The following is a 21,949-nucleotide window of genomic DNA, read 5'->3' on the forward strand; positions in this document are numbered from 1 at the left end:
ACATGTTAAGCATGCAAATGAATCTTAAAGACACTGCAGTACTGAGGAAGTAGGCCACGTCTAAATACTCGTGCAGCTAAAATGCCTCACTTTACCTCTGTAGAAGCCTGTCGTTTTTATGCAATGATTTGCTTCAAATATGTCATCACAACTACCAGGGCTAAGTGCACCCTCGTGAATAAGAATATCTGAACAATCCATGACCTCTGTTGATGAGCACTGGTAACAGCTGATTCCCAATACTGACAAATATCACACAAGAAATCACAGTTCAATTAGAACCACAACCACAAAGCAGCATATCTCTCAGCAGAGAGACACATACATGCATGCATCTTACAGGGCATTTTAAACATATTAGCAACGTGCTGCATAGATGTCAAAGCTGAAAAAGAAATTACAGTATTTACAGGCTTTAATATGTTATGTGCATGCTTCTTTATTTATGAAACAAAAACCGGTTTCATTCCAGCTAAATAGCAAATTGTTTTAAACCCAACAGCAAGTACATAATTATTCCTTGTTACTATTTGCACACTGCACAACCAGTTGAGAGATGAACTCTAACAAACAAATCTGTAAGAGGATCGCTTTTCGTTAAGGGGTAATGTAATGAAACACATGTAGTCTCAAGAAGAGGTTTGGTACTGGGTTTCATCTCACTATTTTGGAAAGAATTACTGAATGCTATACAAAAAAATATTCTCATAGGATCTCATATTACCACTTTCATCATTCGCTGATTTCTTTACAGACTGATCCACATAGTTCAGAGTACTGCTGTGGTTTACCATACATTCTTTTTATGTACTGTTCTAACTATTATACTTCCTCAGGATCCTTATAGTTATTCAAATTGTGAACCAAAATAATAATCGAAGTATCAAGATCTTAAAAGCACATCTGGTGAAGGCAGCAGCTTTAATACCATAAGAAGTGGTGCATGCAGCAATATGTAAGTGATTGGATTGCTTCAAGAAGTCATGGCAAACAATGGAAATTCTGAGTGATTTTTGTATGATATACTGTGTGTCATCAGCAATGAATAACTTACATGCACTCACTATAGTTGTCACTTCTCAATAAACTAGTCATCCTTTGTATGTAGGAGGAGCTTATTGCATGACTAGGTAGATACAACAATTAGCAAGTTCACAAAAAATGGTACATTAGTCTGCATGTTGAGTCTCAAAGACTCGTTAGATTCTCATAAGTTCCACCATCAGCTGTCACAGAAGGCCCATGTGTTACTCAACTGGAGTACTCTTACTGTTTTCCAACCCTGATATTATTAGGTTTCAAGGCCTAGGGAATCTTTCATTTTCACACCCTTCAGGGCTCTTGCTTTTCTTTTGCCGATATCTTCATTTTTTGAAGTGTTGGACCTCTTCCATTTTCGCTCCAATTAGTGTTATTAGAGGATGACTTCTTGGTTGTACTTCCTCAAATAATAATCACCACCACCTTCATTATGACTACAGACACGATTCTTGTTCTAAAGTATAGACATGGGGCCTGTATTAAGAATGTGTTGCATTGTTAATTAAGACCCACCAAAGCAAAGCCATTTTCATACAGGCCATGAAGACCCTTGGAGGAGTGAAAGGTAAAGACTTCCACTATGTGTAACCTCGTTAAGTGAGATAGAGTGGTTAGCTCTATGCCTGGCCACCTTTACCTTAGGAAATAACCTGGCATTCAGTTTTGGTATAGGCTGAGTGAACCTCAGGGCCATGACCCTCCCCAGAAGTGGAAATCTTGTTTCTTAAATTTTTCGACATCCTGATCAGGAATCAAACCCACGTCCTTCCAGATGAACCAAGAATGCCTTTATTACCTCAGCTTGGCAGCCCCTAATTAAGACCCACTGATAGCCACCATCATCATCACTATCATCATCATCAGCTTATAGTTCCAATTTCCTGGGTACTGTTGATAAGATCCGTCCGTCCGTCCGTCCGTCCGTCCATCCATCCATCCGTCCCGCAGATTCTAGGTCTTCCAACCTTGCATTTTCCTTCTACCTCTCTTTCCAACTCCACTTGGGCTGTTTTTGTAGGCTCCATCCTAATCACGTTTTCAAACCACTATAATCTGGATGTACTAACTGTCTAGTAGAAATGTCTTAATCCCAGCTTTCTGCCTTACCTCCTCATTTCTTAACTTGTCCATCCTGGTCTTTTGGATAGAGGACCTCAGGGACTTCATCTCTGGTGCCTGAAGTCTTGCTAAATCTCTCTTTGTGATGGTGCATGTTCCAATATCATAGGCCAAGAATGCTATCAATATTGTTAATTTTGCTTTCTTTGGAATCTTAACATTCCAAAGAGTCCTCACTTGTTGGTAGAAAAAAGAACTCTTTTGCACCCTGTTGGTGATATCTCTTGTGGCTAAGTTGTGTCTGGAGACTATACTATCAAGGTATGTAGCTGTAACTGCCCACACACTCAAACTTGTGGTCTACTAGTTAGTTGCTTCATGGTCAGCCATCTCTCTTCACCACTATCATTACAGTTGTAGTTTCACTGATCTTGAGATTGAACTCCTGAAACTTGGCCTTTTACATGTCAAATCTTGCCTGCAACTTATTTTCTGTTTCTCCCCATATCCTGACCTCAACAAAGGCAAATGCATTGAGTTCATCTGACATTTCCCTTATGCTCTTCATTATATCATCCATAACTGTGAAAAACCAGCAGTGGGGACAGTGCACTGCCCTGTTGGATGTCACTATCGGTCATTAACCATGATGAATGCCCCTCTCCAACTCGCACGCTGCTGATACAGTCCTTGTATGACATGTGGACTTTCCTTACAAATCCTTCAGGCACCTTCCTCTTTTGCTAGCACTGCCAGATATTCTTTCTTGCAACACTGTCATATGCCTTTCATTATACAGTAATATCATTATCAACTTCTTGCCTTTCTCCCAATGCTTTGCCATCAGCATTCTGGCACAGAATATAAGATTCATAGTTGGCCTGTTACTTCTGAAGTCATACAACTCTACTTCCAATTGTGATTCTATGATGGTTCGCAGTCTCCCCTCTATGATCTTCTTGATAATTTTCAGCCCATAAGACAAAAGAGTTACCCCCGATAGTGGGTGGAGTTTTGCCAATTTCCTTTCTTGAACACAGCAATATTAACACCTTTGTTCCAGTCTGGAGGTATCTTGTTGTCCTTTTACACTGCATTAAGCACTCTGTGTAGCTGAACCCTGTACCTCTTGCTTGTTGATCATGTCAGCATTAACTTCATCTTCTCCTAACAGTTTTCCTTCCGCCGTGGTTCTTAATGCTGCTACTGTTTCTGTCTAGGTAATATGGGGCTCCTCTGAGCAGGTCTCCACATATGGCTCTATGTTTCTCTTTTCCATTCAGCAGGTGGTTGAAATGGTTCTTCAGGACCCACCAATATTATTCAAAATTTACATCTATCATTTTTAATTCCTTCTACCAGTTATTTTAATGCCCATGTATAACAAATTTTGAGAGTACAGCACCTGCAGATTTGGTACTGGAAATTTGAAACTAACAATTCATCAAAAAATTATGCAAACAGAAAAAAACTTGACACAAAAAGTGATCTGCACAAAACATTCCTTGGTCTCAGGAAAGCTAGTGGCTAGTGGCTTTACATCACACCGACACAGATAGGTCTTATAGTGATGATGGGATAGGAAAGGGCTAGGAGTTGAAAGGAAGCATCCGTGGCCTTAATTAAAGTACAGCCTTGCCTGGTGTGAAAATGGTCAACCACAAAAAACCATCTTCAGGGCTGCCGACAGTGGGATTCGAACTCACTATCTCCCAGATGCAAGCTCACAGCTGCGCGCCCCTAACCGCAGGAGACAGAGTACAGTTCTAATGGTTTTGTTATAGAGAAAACACACATTTTGGAAAAAGCTGAGAACAATGATTTTTTGAATCAGTAAAACAGTTTCAAAGACAGCATATGGTTTGAAAAGAAAGTTATACACAAATCCATGTTAATAAAAAATGCACAGCTATTACCTGATAAATTGTGCTTCCAGTCACCAGTAGTGCAATGACAAAGTACTCTTGAATAGATATGGTACCTCAAAGTTAGTAACTTCAAGAGTTATAATTACAGAAGAGCAGTAAAGCATTATTTGCATAGAACACAAAGGATTATGATTTTCCACAATGTAATGAAAGAGATAATTGGCATTTTAAGGAAACTATTTACAACTGCCTTACAATTAACAATGTTTCTTAATTTCAGTGTTATTGTGGAGAATCATAGCATGTAGCGGTACTTTAGTTTCATATTGAGAAGCAGCACAGGAAGCCCAAGAAGTATATCAATATTTTCACTACATTGAAATTATCACTTGTTTCAGACATGGATTTGTTGAAATTTGACTATTCTCATGTGATCCATTCATACCAATTAATTTCTGATCATACTTTAGAGAGACAAATTCTGTTGTGAACAGGAACAATTGTAGTCCATTCTGAACAGCTGTGATAATCTCAAATATATTCATGCTGGATTCTTTTAACACCTTCCCTGTAAGAAAAAGCATAGATATGGACCTTCAAAGCGGCCTGTATGCTTGACACAGTACTGGGAGCCATAGATTGCTTCACATGGAGTAGGCTCGATGTCTGAATCGTCCATGTATTCAGGGCACTGGAATGGATTCTCGTGGTCTCTGCTAAGGCATTGGTAACATGAAATGCCATAAGCTACAACAAACAGTTCATAACAATCATTATTCAATATTTTAACCACAAAATTTCATCCAAAATAAACTGGACACAGTTTAGCAATACTGAAAATTGTATTGAATGAGATAAGATAATTCAGAGATTCGTATCATAGAAGTGAAGCTTCCACAGTGTGTAAAATTATTTAGTTCTTGTAGATTGCTGCCTGGGAGACTGATTACCTTCCATCAAGTAGGGGTATTTCAGTCGCCTTGACAAAGAATTCTGCAATGTATTTGAAACGCCGGCAAACTGTACAGAATGTACAAAAAACGACGACACGGTTCAATCCGGAAGAAAAACTAAATAATTTAGAGATTCTCTCTTCAACTGTAATATGCTTAGTGGAGGATTGTAGTAGGAAGACAGTCAAAGGCAGTGAGAAGTAAGAAAATGAAAGACTCCTTAAAACTCCCAGATCTTACATTATTAATGCTGGGGAAAAAAAAAGAAAAAAAAGTCAAACCAACAAGTAAGAACACTTTTATGGGATGACATGATTCCAAAACTGGCCAAACTGATTATGTTTAACAGCTATTTCATACCAATATTGACCTATGGTATTGAAGCGTGCACCCTCACAAAAAGAAATTCATCAAGACTGCAAGCATCAGAGATGAAATTTCTTAGATCCACCATCCAGAAGACCAAAATGGACAAGTTAAGAAATGAGGAGGTGAAGAAAGAAGCTAGAATAAAGACATCCCTATTAGACTGAATTGGCACATCCAGGTTACGGTGGTATCGGCATGTGATGAGGATGGAGCCTACAAGAACAGCCAGAATAAATTTGGAAAGACAGGTGGAGGGGAAAAGACCTGCAGGAAGACCTAAAACTCGATGGATGGACATGATGAAGGTTGATCTAGTTACCAGAGGATGGAGAGTGGATGATGTTCTCCATGACAAGTTGTATATGGACAGGAAGAAGTGGAAGAGGGTCATTAACAGTACCTGGGAAACTGGAACTGTACAATGATGATGATGATGATGATGATAATAATAATTTTGTGTGGCTATTTCTAGCCGGGTGCAGCCCTTGTAAGACAGACCCTCCGATGAGGGTGGGCGGCATCTGCCATGTGTAGGTAACTGCGTGTTATTGTGGTGGGGGATAGTGTTATGTGTGGTGTGTGAGTTGCAGGGATGTTGGGGACAGTACAAACACCCAGCCCCCGAGCCATTGGAATTAACCAATGAAGGTTAAAATCCCCGACCCGGCCGGGAATCGAACCCGGGACCCTCTGAACCGAAGGCCAGTACGCTGACCATTCAGCCAACGAGTCGGACATGATGATGATGATGATGATGATAATGGAGAAAGATGACAGGTAAAACTTGACTCTTACCGAGCTCGATAGCTGCAGTCGCTTAAGTGCGGCCAGTATCCAGTATTCGGGAGATAGTAGGTTCGAACCCCACTGTCGGCAGCCCTGAAAATAGTTTTCCGTGGTTTCCCATTTTCACACCAGGCAAATGCTGGGGCTGTACCTTAATTAAGGCCACGGCCGCTTCCTTCCCACTCCTAGCCCTTCCCTGTCCCATCGTCGCCATAAGACCTATCTGTGTCGGTGCAACGTAAAGCAACTAAAAAAAAAAACTTGACTCAAAGAAGAAGCAACATCATATTCATCACAGACCCATGATTACCATATACTGTATATCTCATACAGTCCAGACCCCAATGGTGTAACATTATGGCCTGTGCTGCGAATGGGTTTAGAGGAACCTTCAAATTGAACCCTGGCAATCAGATCAGTATGTTTTTATTTTATTTTTATAACTGTTTGGTTCTTTAGAGTGCTGAAACTAATTTTTATTAATAGATTTACAAATTATCTGTAAAAGGAAACATATGGTAACAGTATTATACTTGAAAATGAAACAACTTAATTAAAATAAAATGACATGTTTTGTTCTTAAAAGAACACCATCAGATTCTATCAAATCGCACTCAAATATTTAGAAATGTATAAATATTTATTATTAATTAACTGAGTTCAAACTGAAAAGAGATGGTTTCAGATACTACCAAAGAAAGAAAAATCCATATGGATGAAATTTGTTTTGATTTTAGAGAAATGTAGATGAATTAAAAAATGGTTCTATTTAGATATTATTGTTATTGAGAGTCAACATAACTTCAGCAGTGCTGTATGTGGAAACTTACTTTCATACACATCTTTATTTCATAAGAATTGTTAATTATTTACCTGTCATGGGGGTGGTGTCTTTGGTATTCTTTCAAATTTTACTTTGTTTTAATATTTTTTTCTTATAACTGCCCTAGCTTTTACCTGCAACTTAGCATGAGTGGAATTTATTTTGGTGCCTTTTATAGAATTAATGAAATTATATAATGATGTGTGCAGTAGTTTTTGACCAAATGACTTGGCCGTTAGGGGCACGTAGCTGTGAGCTTGCATTCGGAAGACAGTAGGTTCGAACCCCACTGTTGACAACCCTGAAGATGGTTTTCCGTGGTTTCCCATTTTCACACCAGGCTGTACTTTAATTATGGCCACAGCCACTTCCTTCCCACTCCTAGTCCTTTCCTGTCCCATTGTTGCCATAAGACCTGTCTGTGTCAGTACGACGTAAAGCATTTTGCAAAAATAAATGAAAACGTATAGGTAGTTTTTGAGAATGGTGGAACATGCAAGACATACTCTCTGCAGTAAAGAGGGAGATTTCATGGTTACAATGAAGTCACAATGGTTATTTTTAGGGAATACAAAACAAATTGTTGAGATATTTTATATTACTGATTAGTGCAAAATTGAAATCAAGAATGTATGAGGTTCGTCCAGAAATGAAGTTTCCCCATTTTAAAAAAAAAGGCACCACCACAGTTACATGAAAAACATTATTGGTACTCAATGAAACAATATTGGAACTATTTTTCGATATAATCACCAACAGAATTGAGACATCTGTCATATCATGGAATTAATCTTTGGATGCCAGTGTCGTAGAAGTCTGCTGGCTGGGAATGGAATCAGCGTGTTACATTCGTCTGCAAGCTCTTTGTCCATGTGCAAAATACTGACCAGAGCACAGGAATTTCTTGAGGTGCCAAAAGAAAATGAAAATCACGGGGAGCAAGATCAGGACTGTACAGTGGATGATCAAATACCTCCCGGCCAAACTCCTGCAGAATAGTTGCTGAGCGCCAAGCTACATGTGGGCAAGCATTGTCATGGATCAACACAACACCTGCACTGAGCATTCCACGCCTCTTGTTTTAAATGGCCTATCGCAATTTCCGTAGTGTTTCACAGTAACGGCCCGCGTTCACTGTTTCACCTCTGAGCAGGAAGTCAATGAGCAAAATGCCCTTTCCGTCCCAGAACACTGTGCACATCACTTTTCACACCAACATGGCCTGTTTCACTTTTGTCCTGACCGTAGATCCACTGTGACACCAATGCACTGACTGCCGTTTAGTTGCCAGGGTAAAGTGAGCAACCCACATCTGATTGCCTGTACTCGTCGCCATCATCATGGTACCACTGTGGAAATGTCAGTGCTGCTCCTAAGCACTGCATTTTGTGGTTGGGTATCAGGTGTTTCAGCACCCAACTGGTACACACTTTCTTGAACAGCAGGTGCTTAGTGACAGTTTCATGCAACAAGGATCACAATATCTGTAGAAAATTCCTGCTGATTTCCATAATCGTGGAGCGACAGTTCAATAATAATAATATAAAAGAATTTATTGGACTCCAACCTATTCAATACATTACTGGATGTTAACATTTTTAGTTAAACATCGTTAAAAATGGAGACATGTTTCGCCCTCCATGTGGGGCATCATCAGTCATATCAAAGCACCTCAAAATTAAACCAGACGTCTGGTTGGAAATTATGAGCAATATTTGTAAGAAAGAATACATTAAAAACACGTACAAAGTCCTATCCAAAACAAAATAACAACAGACTAGTTACACATAGTAAAATACGCTAGTGGTTTCTTAATATTAAAATGAGGTTATCATATGCACAGTATAAAAATGGAAGTAATCAAAGTCCGTATGATATTGAGTTCGATGGTAGTTCTGCGTAGTATATACAAATGTTGGCAAAATAAAACACAATTTATAATTACTGTACACTTATTTCTAATTGTTAAAAATGATGAGGTAAAACATTCCAATTTGACTATTTGTAATTTGGCTCCAACCAAAATAATTCGCCCTAGGATTCATAAGGTAGTCAAACTCCGTTGGTCACTCTCTATTTGAATGGAGTGCACAGTGCAAGTGAACAGCTTTTGTTGATTATAAAACGAGGCTGTGCTAAGACAGAGTTAAAACAACACCAGCTTCAAATGAAGATAGTTAAAAACATCATTAGGTTCTTCCTAGTTGACTAAAAATTTGCGTATATTTTGTTGTTGAAGTGTGGGAAGGTCAGTTGTTGGTTGAATGGGCAACGGTCGAAAAATGTTGTGCAGTGCAATCGGTGTTTGAGCTGTCCTCAACCAACAACTGACCTTCCCACACTTCAACAACAAAATATACGCAAATTTTTAGTCAACTAGGAAGAACCTAATGATGTTTTTAACTATCTTCATTTGAAGCTGGTGTTGTTTTAACTCTGTCTTAGCACAGCCTCGTTTTATAATCAACAAAAGCTGTTCACTTGCACTGTGCACTCCATTCAAATAGAGAGTGACCAACGGAGTTTGACTACCTTATGAATCCTAGGGCGAATTATTTTGGTTGGAGCCAAATTACAAATAGTCAAATTGGAATGTTTTACCTCATCATTTTTAACAATTAGAAATAAGTGTACAGTAATTATAAATTGTGTTTTATTTTGCCAACATTTGTATATACTACGCAGAACTACCATCGAACTCAATATCATACGGACTTTGATTACTTCCATTTTTATACTGTGCATATGATAACCTCATTTTAATATTAAGAAACCACTAGCGTATTTTACTATGTGTAACTAGTCTGTTGTTATTTTGTTTTGGATAGGACTTTGTACGTGTTTTTAATGTATTCTTTCTTACAAATATTGCTCATAATTTCCAACCAGACGTCTGGTTTAATTTTGAGGTGCTTTGATATGACTGATGATGCCCCACATGGAGGGCGAAACATGTCTCCATTTTTAACGATGTTTAACTAAAAATGTTAACATCCAGTAATGTATTGAATAGGTTGGAGTCCAATAAATTCTTTTATATTATTATTATTGAGATTCTTTCAATACGGAAAATAAAATGATTTTCATTACTTGCAATGAGCGACAGTTCTCCATAATGCACTGCCACACTAGCTCCACAAGGTCATCATTGATGAGGGACGGTCGCCCACGGCCCATTTCATAATGGACATTTTGACGACATTCGGAACCATCTGTTTGCTTATGACCTTCGACCTGTAGACCTGACACAGCTGACGATGAACTTCAATTGGTGCTATGTTTTGTGCATTAAGAAACTTTATCTTAGACCGAGCCTCGCAGGCAGCAGGAGAAAGAATAAGAGCCGCTGCGGCTGTACTACTGACACCAGGCGGGACTTGTTCGGCTGGTATATGACTTTCCCGGTTAAATATGTTTACTTTACAAGAAAAGAAATAGGGAAAACTTAATTTCTGAATGGCTCATGTATATTCTTGAGCCAGAAACACAGACCATGCCGTTCCAAGGAAATCAGGTTTAGGACCTTTATTATTTTTGGAATTTATCAAGGATATGGTCCAAATTGTAGATCATTTGAAGGTTTGGAATTAACTTTGCAGATGATATTACTATTTTTTTTAGTTGATGTCTGGTTCCCCCTTAGTTACTGTAAGTACGATTGTCGATGTGTTCCATATCACTATAAAATCTAGAAATACAATATAATGCTTCCATATACCACTGGACAGAGGGGCTTAGATAATAGAAGTGCTGGCCATCTGAACCATAGTTGGCAGGTTTGATCCTAGGTCTGTCAAGTGATATTTGAAAGTGCTCAACAGACTCACATCAATAGATTTACTGACACGTAAAAGAACTCCTGTGAAGAAAAATTTAGCACCTTGGTTTAAAACCATTATCAAGTAGTTCAACATAAATATATTCTGTACTAGCAAATGGACCCACGCTTCACTACGATATTCTAACCTGTATACGGATATCGAAGTAAATTACTGTACATGCAGTGAATAAGATATTTTTAAATTGCATGTCTTTATCCCAGAAACAGCATGGGGAGGTCCCCATACGTTGTTTCCAATGTAAAGTCTGAGTTGCGGAGTTGTGATGATAACGGCAGGCCCACTTGCCTACTGCCATTCACAATTGAGTTGGGAAGTTTACATTATAACGGCAGGCCCCATTGCCTACTGTGCGGTCACAATCGATTTGGGGAGTTTCGTTACAATGGCAGGCCCCCTTTCCTACTTCCAGACAGATTGCAATTGAGGAGTTTTATTATAATGGAAGGCAACTTCCCTACTGCCAGTCAAAATTGAGTTGTGCTGTTATCTGTATAATGACAGGCCCCTTAACCTACTGCCAGTCACACCGAGTTGGTGAGTTTCCATTAAATTCCACTACACCTAATGCCAGCCACATTTTAGTTGGGTATATTAGTTTATAATGGCGGGCACCCTTGCCTACAGCCAAACACAATCGGGTAGGGGAGTCTTATGGTGCAGACCTTTTGTTGATATGATGTATCGTTTAGGAGCAGTAAATCTCGAAATGAAGGTCTGCACTTACAAACGTACCCATGTTATCCGTCATCTATATAAATAAATCCATAACTACCGTGTGTCTGTACATTGACTATTTTGGAGAAATTTCCGTACAGCTATCCGTTTCAGGTGTAATAATGACCATCTGCATCTATCTATCTATATATATAAAAATGAATGTGTATGTTTGTATGTAAATGACACATCTCCTCCTAAACCACTGGAGAAAAATCAAATATATTTGGTAGACTCATAACTTACCATCTGGAGACAAGCACTGTGGGGGTAAGCCATCCCTAGCACCCTTACGGGTGGTGGTCAGGGGGGTTATATATAAAATTAATAGAAAGTAGAGTCGAATACATAGTTTTCGGGTTCACTTGACATTAATAGTGACACGCCGGATTTTTTAAAAGTCCAAGTCAGCCCCCTTCGTGAAGGGGGGCGAGGGGGCAGTGATATATAAAAAATATCGATAATAGCGTCGAATCCATTGATTTCGGGGTCACTGAGATCAATAGTAACACTCCGAAAAATTTTGAAGTCCAACTTCAGCCCCCTTTGGAGTGGGGGGTCCGAGGGGGAGATAAAAATAATCCAAAATAGCGACGAATCTATAGATTTCGCTGAGGTGAATAGTGACATTTCGGAATTTTTTTAAGTCCAACTTCAGCCCCCTTTGGTGTGTGTGTGTGGGGGGGGGGGCGATTTGTTAGTGATACATGAAAATAATTGAAAATAGTGTCGAATCCATACTTTTCGGGGTTGCTGAGATGAATAGTGTCACTCAGGATATTTTTAAAGTACTAAAGACGGTGCAAACCTTCCTTTTGAGGTATTTGGTGGCTAAACGGTAAGTCGTATCACAAAACGGATGGCACATTCTCCGTTCAATTTGGAGTGATCTACAACTTTGGTCCTATGACTTTTTGTCGTATCTCTATCCCTTATACGTTAAATTTGACTGTATTTCTGGATTGTACGTATTTTTTGCACTTTTTACACGTAAAATTGGTTGTTTGATTCACTTATCCGAAAGATAGGAGCATGAACTTCTACGTGAACCTTGCCCCACGCAGTAGCTACATGTGTACCAAATTCTATGTTTGTAGTAAATCTACTGTCAGAGGTGTCTCGAATTTAAGCTCTCTCAAATGTCAACCGACTGCGCAATCTTGAGCATAGAAAACGAATGCTCCAATCAACTATGCTACGCAGGTGACAAGCCCTTCCTCTCCCGAAATGTAATATACGAATATATGGTGAGAGCGACTGAGAAGACAATGAAATTGCCTTGGATTGGGTATGACATATTTGCTATATGTACTCTCCAGTTTCATATTCCTCATGAAAGGAAGTTCCCTGTCTGCTATTTTCTTTATAAAGTTAATTAAGTGGCGACGGTGTCAAAATGCCCTTAACTGTACGAGGGGACCAGGCAACCTAACTTAGCAGCCGTGGTAAATAAATAAAATATAAATACCACTAATCTAGTAGCAAGGGAAGAGATGATACTCCCACGCGGCACGTCCCAGGTGGCGGATAGTAGGGTCCTAACCTGCTTGCTGGCGGACGTGAGGGAAATAAAATACCTTTTGCTGATCAAACACCCATGAACCTCATGACCAGGGAACGGATTTATATGTAAATACATATCTCTTTAGGAAGCTAAAATTAATTATATTTTGCATTATCTTTACGAATCATGACGTGTGATGTTGAAATATGGAGTATTCATTTTCCATATTTTTTCATATTTTGGAGTTTAGCACATATGTTCCATATTCTTCGTCATTAAAATCAATATAGTCCATATTTCGACTAAAAAGTAGTCCTCTCAATAATGGAGAAATAAATTAAAAATCTATATTCGAAAAATTAATATTTTAACTGGTGTGTAGGTCATTATCACGCCTGTCTACGTCTGGGCTGATAAAATAAGCTCATAAGCGGTGCGAAGAAAGAGAGGGGTTGAGCCCGGAAGTGGTGGAGATCAGCCGGTCAGTACCGTGACTACCTGAATCACACTTACAGCACTGATAAGCTGCATTACATAACATCGACTGTGTCTGTGACGTAATTTTGTAACTAGGAAAATTTCATTCGTCGACGATGTGCTAGTGGTTTCCGGATTAGTTCGTAGTCTAATTCTGGCATTCCCTTTGATTGCCTCATAACTCCATCTAGTTCACTACCAGTCATTCACAGTTTGAATTAGCAGTGAGACGGATCATAGTGTTCTTGTACGTTAAGTGGTTGCAAGCGGTTGAATATTATGTTGAATATATAGACTGTATTAAGAACGTTCTGCATGCCATGGACTCTGAAGATGCAGCCTCACTTGAAGCCGCGAAAACAGTTGTCTGCGATACAAGTGTGAAAAATGACTTATGTTACATTCAGCATAATTTTTCATGCATCACAAAAACACTGAAAAGGCTCCAAAACTCGCATCTCTCACTTTCTGAAAGTTGTGAAATTGTGAATAAAACTGTGGAACAAATAAATCGTGGTACAGGTAAAGTTGCAGATGTAGCAAACATGAAGATGGCCACTGTACTTTCAAAGAACCCTGGATATGAAGAAATGACAAAGGTTTCTGCAATGCTGTGTGGAGATTTAAGTGTAAAATTAACATTGGATTTAACCCCAGCAGATGTTGTGAAAGTGAATTATGCCCCCATTACCTCTTCCAATGTTGAACGCAGTTTCACTCAATATAAATCTGTCCTTAGAGATAATAGAAGAAGCCACCACTTAAAAGAACATTTTGTAATTCATTGTTTTGGTAATTGAGAATAAAGGATTGTGTGTTCTTCAAATATATTAAAATGAGAAATGCAACATCATGTTGCATGTAGATCTACTTTGTTTAGCATCTTCGAACTTTGATATTAAATAGAAATTAATGTTATATGTGTAATTTTAAGTCCATATATAATTCCATATTTCAATAAAAATAACTAAATATATATGTACATATTTCAATAATTATTAGTACATATAAATCCGTTCTCTGCTCATGACTAACAACCTTGAACGTAAACAGCCCGTCACTCTCTAGAGAAGCCATGCATACAATATATCGTCGTTACCGGGAGAAAACCTCCTATGTGATAATATTTTTGGTGATCATTGACCCGCAGCACATACATGATGAAGAGCGAGAATGCCTTGACGATATTCATACAATATTGCACCTTAGATGACAGAACCTTACCGGCCAAAGTTCTAAGCTAAAATATTTCACACCAAGCTCGAGCTCGATAGCTGCAGTCGCTTAAGTGCGGCCAGTATCCAGTATTCGAGAGACAGTAGGTTCGAACCCCACTGTCGGCAGCCCTGAAGATGGTTTTCCGTGGTTTCCTCATTTTCACACCAGGCAAATGCTGGGGCTGTACCTTAATTAAGGCTACAGCCGATTCCTTCCCAGTCCTAGCCCTTTCCTGTCATATCATCGCCGTAAGACGTATCTGTGTCGGTGCGACGTGAAGCCAATAGGAAAAAATTCACATAGGTTTTGTCTCGGCAGCGACGATATATTCCTTGGACGCAACATGATGATTCAATAGACAAACAGACCCTCTTCTCCACCTTACGAGAACTAAGCCTAGATGATAAGACCTCCACACTAATCCATTGTCCTGAACCCATAAGAGAGATTCTCAATGGGACTATGTGCAAGTAGGGTAGCATCATCCTTCACAGAATTTTTACCGATCAGGCTCAGAACGTAAGGCAGCCGTGAAACTATGGGAGTAATGGAGTCCCAGTTCCATTTGACAGACGAGGGAATCCCTGGAAACGACTAGAGGCGAGTGAAAAGGAATTCGATGGGGAGCAATCAATATTAATGGGAGATAAGAAGGAAGAGATAAGAGGTTATAAAGTGTCCATAACAGGTGTTAAAAAGGGAAGGGCAGGGTGTGGGAGAGGGCTGTCCACTAGTAATAATACTGCATGCAGCATAATTTCTGTTAGGCACGTAAATGAGCAACTGATGTGGGTATACTGAGCAGTTGGAGGAATTAGGACGAAAATTCAATCTATTCATCATTTGAGGGTGCACGTAAGGATGAAGTTGACAAGTTTTATGAAGCACTGAGTTACATCAGAGTCAGGGTCAACACAAGGAAAACCGAGCTCGATAGCTGCAGTCGCTTAATTGCGGCCAGTATCCAGTAATCGGGAGATCGTGGGTTCGAGCCCCACTGTCGGCAGCCCTGAAGATGGTTTTCCGTGGTTTCCCATTTTCACACCAGGTAAATGCCGGGGCTGTACCTTAATTAAGGCCACGGTCGCTTCCTTCCACTTCCTAGGCCTTTCCTATCCCATCGTCGCCGTAAGACATATGTGTGTGTCGGTGCGACGTAAAGCAAAAAAACAAGGAAAGGATAGTGCTAATGGGCGATTTCAATGCAAGTGTTGGAAATAGAACTGAAGGATATGAGAAGGTGATGGGCAAATGTGCAGAAGACTAATAGGAATGGGAAGCATTTATTGGACTTCTGTGCTTTTTTTCTTTTTTTGCTATTTGCTTTACGTCGCACCGACACAGATATGTCTTATGGCGACGATGGGATGGGAAAGGCCTAGGAATGGGAAGGAAGCGGCTGTGGCCTTAACTGAGGTACAACCCCAGCGTTTGCCTGGTGTGAACATGGGAAACTACGGAAAACCATCTTCAGGGCTGCCGACAGTGGGGTTCGAACCCACTATCTCCCGATTACTGGATACTGGCCGCACTTAAGCGACTGCAGCTATCGAGCTCGATTTCTGTGCTATTGTGGAATTAGCAGTTACGAATACATTCTTCAAGCATAAGGCCATTCTCTGCTACACATAGGAGGGTAGAGGCACCAGATCTATAATAGACTACCTATATCACAACCGACTTTAAAATCAGGAAACCTGTTAGGAATGTGGGAGTAATCCAGGGATTTTCGATGATACAGACCACTATCTGACCTGTAGTGAAGTAAGTGTATCTAGGGCTAGGATAGAGGAAGTGAAATCTGAAGACGAATATGGGTAGAAAATCTCCAAGACGAGGAAATTACATAGAAATACATAAACTCTATCTCAAATGACTTGGGAGATAAAGTAAACAAAAAGCAAGAGAAGTGAGTTGATACAGCCCACCTTTCAGTAAAGCATTGTGAATACTTCGTATACTGCTGGGAAATACCCTCAAGGACTGTGTTCAGTGGCACCAGGGTATAATATGTGCATACTGAGGGGTTGTTGTGTTAGTGATTCATTTGTCACTGACATCGGCGACCAAATGACCCTCAGGAGGCCTGTGCGTGTGCACTCTGTTTTGACTCTGCAGGCAGTAACTGAGCTGAGGTTCATTCCAGGGTACAACCATGCCCCGCCGACAAGTACATGCTTCTGTTGAACAACTGCAGTCGTATGAACGTGGCCACACTGTGGGCCTGCGGGAGGCTGGATGGATGTATCGACATTGCTGCATATGTTGGGCACAATGTATCGGTGGTGTGTCGCTGCTTTCAGCAGTGGTCTGTGGAACATTCCCACACCCGTAGAAGAGGCTGCGGACGTTCACGTAGGATGGACGCACATCAAGATAGACGCATTGTGCGAGCAGCGGTGGCCGACCGAACATCATCCAGGAACGAAATCTGGTCACATGGTGCATCTGCTGTGTCATCAAGGACCACTGGGAACAGCCTGCTTGCATCAGAATTGCGATCACATGTGCCTCTGGCCAGCCTACCAATAACAACACGACACCGCCAAGCACGGCTACTCGGGTGTCGTGAAAGAGTCGACTGGAGAGGGGAATGGTGCTCTATCGTCTTCAGTGACGAGAGTAAGTTCTGCCTGTATGTAGACTAAGTGATGTACGTACATGTGTATGGCGCAGACCTGTTGAGCGGCCTTTTCTAGAGTGCATTCGCCCACAACACCCATGTCTCGCCCCAGGCTTCATGGTGTGAGGTGGGGGGGGGGGGCATCAGTTACAACTCACGCTCACAGCTGGTGTTTCTGCAGGGTAACGTAACCAGTGTCCACTACACTGCACAGGTTGTTGTCCCCGTGCTACTGCCATTTCTTAGACAAAGTGATGTGCTTTTTCAGCAGGACAATGCACGTCCATACACAGCTGCTGGAACGCAATGTGCTCTAAGTGGTGTACAACAACTGCCCTGGTCGGCAAGATCATTGGATCTCTCGCCGATTGAACATGTATGGTATATGATAAAGTGGGAACTTACGTGTTCTCTAGAGCCTGCAGGAACCATTGCCAAATTGCATCAAAAAGTGCAAGATGCTTGGGATAATCTATCGCAGGATGCCATTCGGCACCTTTATGATCGTTTGCATGTGCAAATACACGCCTGCATTGCCGCATTGTATTTATGCGAAAGAGGCACCCTTTACTGTGGCATGTGTGTTTCATGTGGTCTGAATTCGTAATCAAATACTCCTGGAATGATGAACTACCTGTCACATCGCTTGTGAATAAAATTACCTTGTCCTTCAGGATGTTGCATATTTTCTTCCCGGCAGTGTATGTGTAAAGTAGTGTTATTTCTGCGTAAACGTTATATGTAGGTACATCATTTAAATTCATTTAGTTTCACAATTCACTTCAAAAATCTGTTGAGTTTCAATTCTTAATCAATACTCACAGGCGCGCTGACTTTGGATAATCATTGGGGGGCATGATTAACTTAATATGAACACATGCATGTGAAATGATGAACGACTATTAGTGCAAACATTCCTATATATTAACAAAATTCACAGACTAACAGAAAAGGCAGAACAATAATATAGCTTGTTTCTCAAATGCATTTTAAACGAGTCTTATGTACGGATTTTTCAACAATATTCACAAGTAATCAGAACTTTATTCATAAATAAATATTTTGAAGGAATTGCCTTATGGACGAAGCTATCAATAATAATCACAAGTAAAAATAAAAGCAGATCTTGCTTCATAAACATACTTTCTGAATAAATGTCCTATTACTGTATATTGTTCATTTCATGATACGAAATGTGGAAAGCTTTACCACCAGATGTACCGTCTGAATAGTCTCCATTTGAATGGATGCCCGCTTTCTAATCTCATTTCTTGATTCACGAATGATGTATACAGTAGAACAGCGTGTATCCATTGTGTTGTGCTATGCGAAGCATTCTTCTTATACAGAAGGCCGCTTTCGATTCGTTCGCAAATTTCCTGGTATCCTCCCTCCCCATAGGAGTGCGGTACGTACATTAGTAAAGAAGTTCCGCACCACCGGGTCATTCTTAAAAGCTTGACGAAATAGGAGCTCTCTTGGAAAGAACTCCAACAAAATCCCTGTCGCGTCTCGCCATACAAGCTAATGTGTTATTAACTCATTATCTTCTTCCCACAAAGCAACAAAACTGTTAAAAGCAAAACCGTACAAACCCACCCCTGCCCAATATTTAAGAGGACCTGACAGTTTCGCTAGGGTTCGGTATTGTAACTGGTTGTTTCAATCATGATGATGATGCTTATTGTTTAAAGGGACCTAACATCTAGATCATCGGCCCCTAATGGTACGAAATGAGACGAAATGAAATGACAAATTAAAAGCCCAAAAAACATCCACTGACCACAATTCAAAACGTGAGGACGAAGAATGGATGGATGGATGGATGGATGGATGGATGGATGGATGGATGGATGGATGGATGGATGGATGGATGGATGGATGGATGGATGGATGGATGGATATGAATTTAAAACTATCAGTGGAACCGACCCACAGTGCCTGACATGCAAAGAAGCTGGCGTAGAACAATAGTATTACTGGCCAAGGGACTGCTTCTATAGCCACAATACTGAATCGATGATACTTAGTCGAAAGTTGTCTAAAATCCAAGTCAGCGGTCCCTCACAATGGTACTTATCGCTAGGGTTGGGAAGACCGGAACTTGAGCTTGAGGTGGAGTGTTTTGGTACAGTGTGCCGGCACACGGCACTGTAACTGCGCAGTAGAGAGAACTTCGTGAGGCAACATGACATGCTCCGCATCAGCGGGAAAGTGCTGCTGTACCGGACGTGCTGTGGTAGTTATGGCCAGCTTAAAGCTGCACGGAACGTGAAGGAAGTCGGAACACTGAAATTCGAGCCCAATAATCACGTTTAAAGGCTGCTTTTAGGTTAAGATTTTTTCAGTCAATTTGAAATACATATAGCACTGTCACAATGGCAGTACAGGTGTTTAAAAGTTACTAATCTAAGGATATTTTCACTAGTTCAATGTATCGGACTGTATTGTGAGTAATTAGGGCCAGGTTAAAACTTCACGGCACATGAAAAAGCTGTCGGAACTCTGAAATAAGCACCCAAAATATCATGCCTAAATGTTGTTTTTAGGATAAGAATGTTTTCACTCATTCTGAAATACATCTGTCACACATACACTGGCAGTAGATGTGTTTAAAAATGTCACAATGTTATTTTCACCAATTAAAAATATACTCGCACAGTTGAAGGAACATTCGTCAGTACTCTACTTACGTACACAATATACAAGCGGAACACGAAAATAAAAATTAAGCCATACCATACAAGCAAAACATGAAGATAAAAATTAAACACTCTATACGAGCGGAATAGGAGATTAAAAGTAAAATTATACAAGCGGAACATGAAAATAAAACTTAAACACAATATACAATCAGAACACGAACATAAAAATTGTGGGATGTTTAAGTTTGATATGTCTTGTCATTGTGCCGGTTGAAGATTCCTTTGCAGACAAAATAGAAGTACATAAATTGCATTTGACTCTGGCCGGTTTTATTCTAGTAAAAATGTCCTAAACAGGGCTCCGATGCGACATTATGCAAAGTTTACAGTCTTTCGTACGGTTATATTACTAGGCTTCAATGAAAACACTCCTTCAAAATAGTTGAAAACAAAACAGAACACATTACGTTATTCGCATGTACGGAAGGCCAGTTGCCTGTGCAACGGAACTCACAGAACAAAGAGGATGTGACAGAACACGTAACACTCCAGCAAGTGGCGGTACACAGCCGGTGTCCACCGTCAGCTAGTAGCCAAAGGGCAGTGCATAGTGGCGCTTCTGACGGGACCGCGAGTCACTGTGTCGGTCTCGCTTGAGAATGTTTCGGAACAATTGATACTAGTGTGCCGAAACAGGGACATAGTGTCCAACCCTACTTATCGCTAGGATAGTAGAACCGTGGCATTTGCCATGTTGCGGTACTAATCAAGAGTAGCGTAGACTCGCGGTATTCCACACATTATGGTACTACAGGTAATGAAATTCGCACATGTAATACAGACCTACGGTGTTTCGCACTTCGCGGCGCCATTTACAGGCAACGTAAACCTATCGTGTTCATCACATAAGGGTACTAACCACAGGGACTCGTACTATCCCGTGGTGTTCCTCATATAGTGGGTACTAATCATAGGCAAGCCAGAACCATGGATTCCCTCATCCCATGGTGTCGCTCATATAATGCTGCTAATCACAGGTACTGTAGTCCGCCTCCGTAGTGTAACGGTTAGTGTTCTTAGCTGCCGTCCTCGGGGGCCCAGGTTCGATTCCCGGTACTGCCAGAAATTTAAGAATGGTGTTCCCCGCGTGGTGGTACTAATCACAAGTAGTTTCATGGTTCTAATTTGAACATCCCTTGGTCGCCCCTTTTAGTCACCTCTTATAACAGGCAGGGAATACCGTGGGTGAATTCTTCGTCTGCGTCCCCCACCTATAGGGGGTTTGCAGTCAGTTCACGATGGGTATGTTGACCCAAAGCTTTTATTTTATAGTGATGAAATGAAATGAAATGGCGTATGGCTTTTAGTGCCGGGAGTGTCCGAGGACAAGTTCGGGTCGCCAGGTGCAGGTCAAGTTCGGGTCGCCAGGCAGGCCCCGATTTACAAATGGGCGGACTGGGCATTTGCCCAGGGCGCCAGTTTTTGAGGGGCGGCGGCCGGCGGATCGAGTAAGTATGGCCAGCGTGAATTACGTCTTAAATTCATTACACTCAAATTACTTTTACTTTCCACAAGTTATTCCAATTATTTTAATAGCCTATATAAAACAATATAAACTATTCTAACTTTGAAACCTGAATTTAATCTATACATTTAAATTTTGTGAATTGGCTCGTGACAGGTCATGTGGGTACTGTTGTTTACATCCACTCACCATCAACTTGATAACCTCACCTAGCCAACTCATTGTCTAGTGTAATTCTTACTTGCTTTTCAGTATTTAACCATGAGTAAAAAGTTAAGTGGTGCTGAATTAAAACAATTAAAAAACAAAAAACCGCGCTGCTAAAAAGCAGAGTGACGAATTTGAACTACTTAAGGAAGTGCCTAAAATGGGAAAGTTCTTTACTTTGACTCGTTCAACCCCAACCTCGGAATCGGAATGCCAAGATGACTTAACAAAACCTTCGACTTCGTCATCGGCCCCATTTAACTTTACAGACTGATCAGTTAGTATTAAATTGAAC

General features: G+C 40.5%; 1 protein-coding gene across 1 annotated transcript in view; it reads right to left on the minus strand.

The window, feature by feature from the left end:
* Positions 1 to 21,949, minus strand: part of bou (boudin) — a 135,923-nt gene that overhangs the window by 19,321 nt on the left and 94,653 nt on the right. The window contains exons 2-3 of the mRNA XM_067137750.2: positions 4,563 to 4,715; positions 96 to 242 (exon numbers count right to left, since the gene is read on the minus strand). Of these exons, the coding sequence (XP_066993851.1) occupies positions 96 to 242; positions 4,563 to 4,715 (300 nt within the window). The remainder of the gene's footprint in view (positions 1 to 95; positions 243 to 4,562; positions 4,716 to 21,949) is intronic.

The sequence above is a fragment of the Anabrus simplex genome, chromosome 1 (genome assembly GCF_040414725.1).
Source record: "Anabrus simplex isolate iqAnaSimp1 chromosome 1, ASM4041472v1, whole genome shotgun sequence".
NCBI classification, from domain to species: domain Eukaryota; kingdom Metazoa; phylum Arthropoda; class Insecta; order Orthoptera; family Tettigoniidae; genus Anabrus; species Anabrus simplex.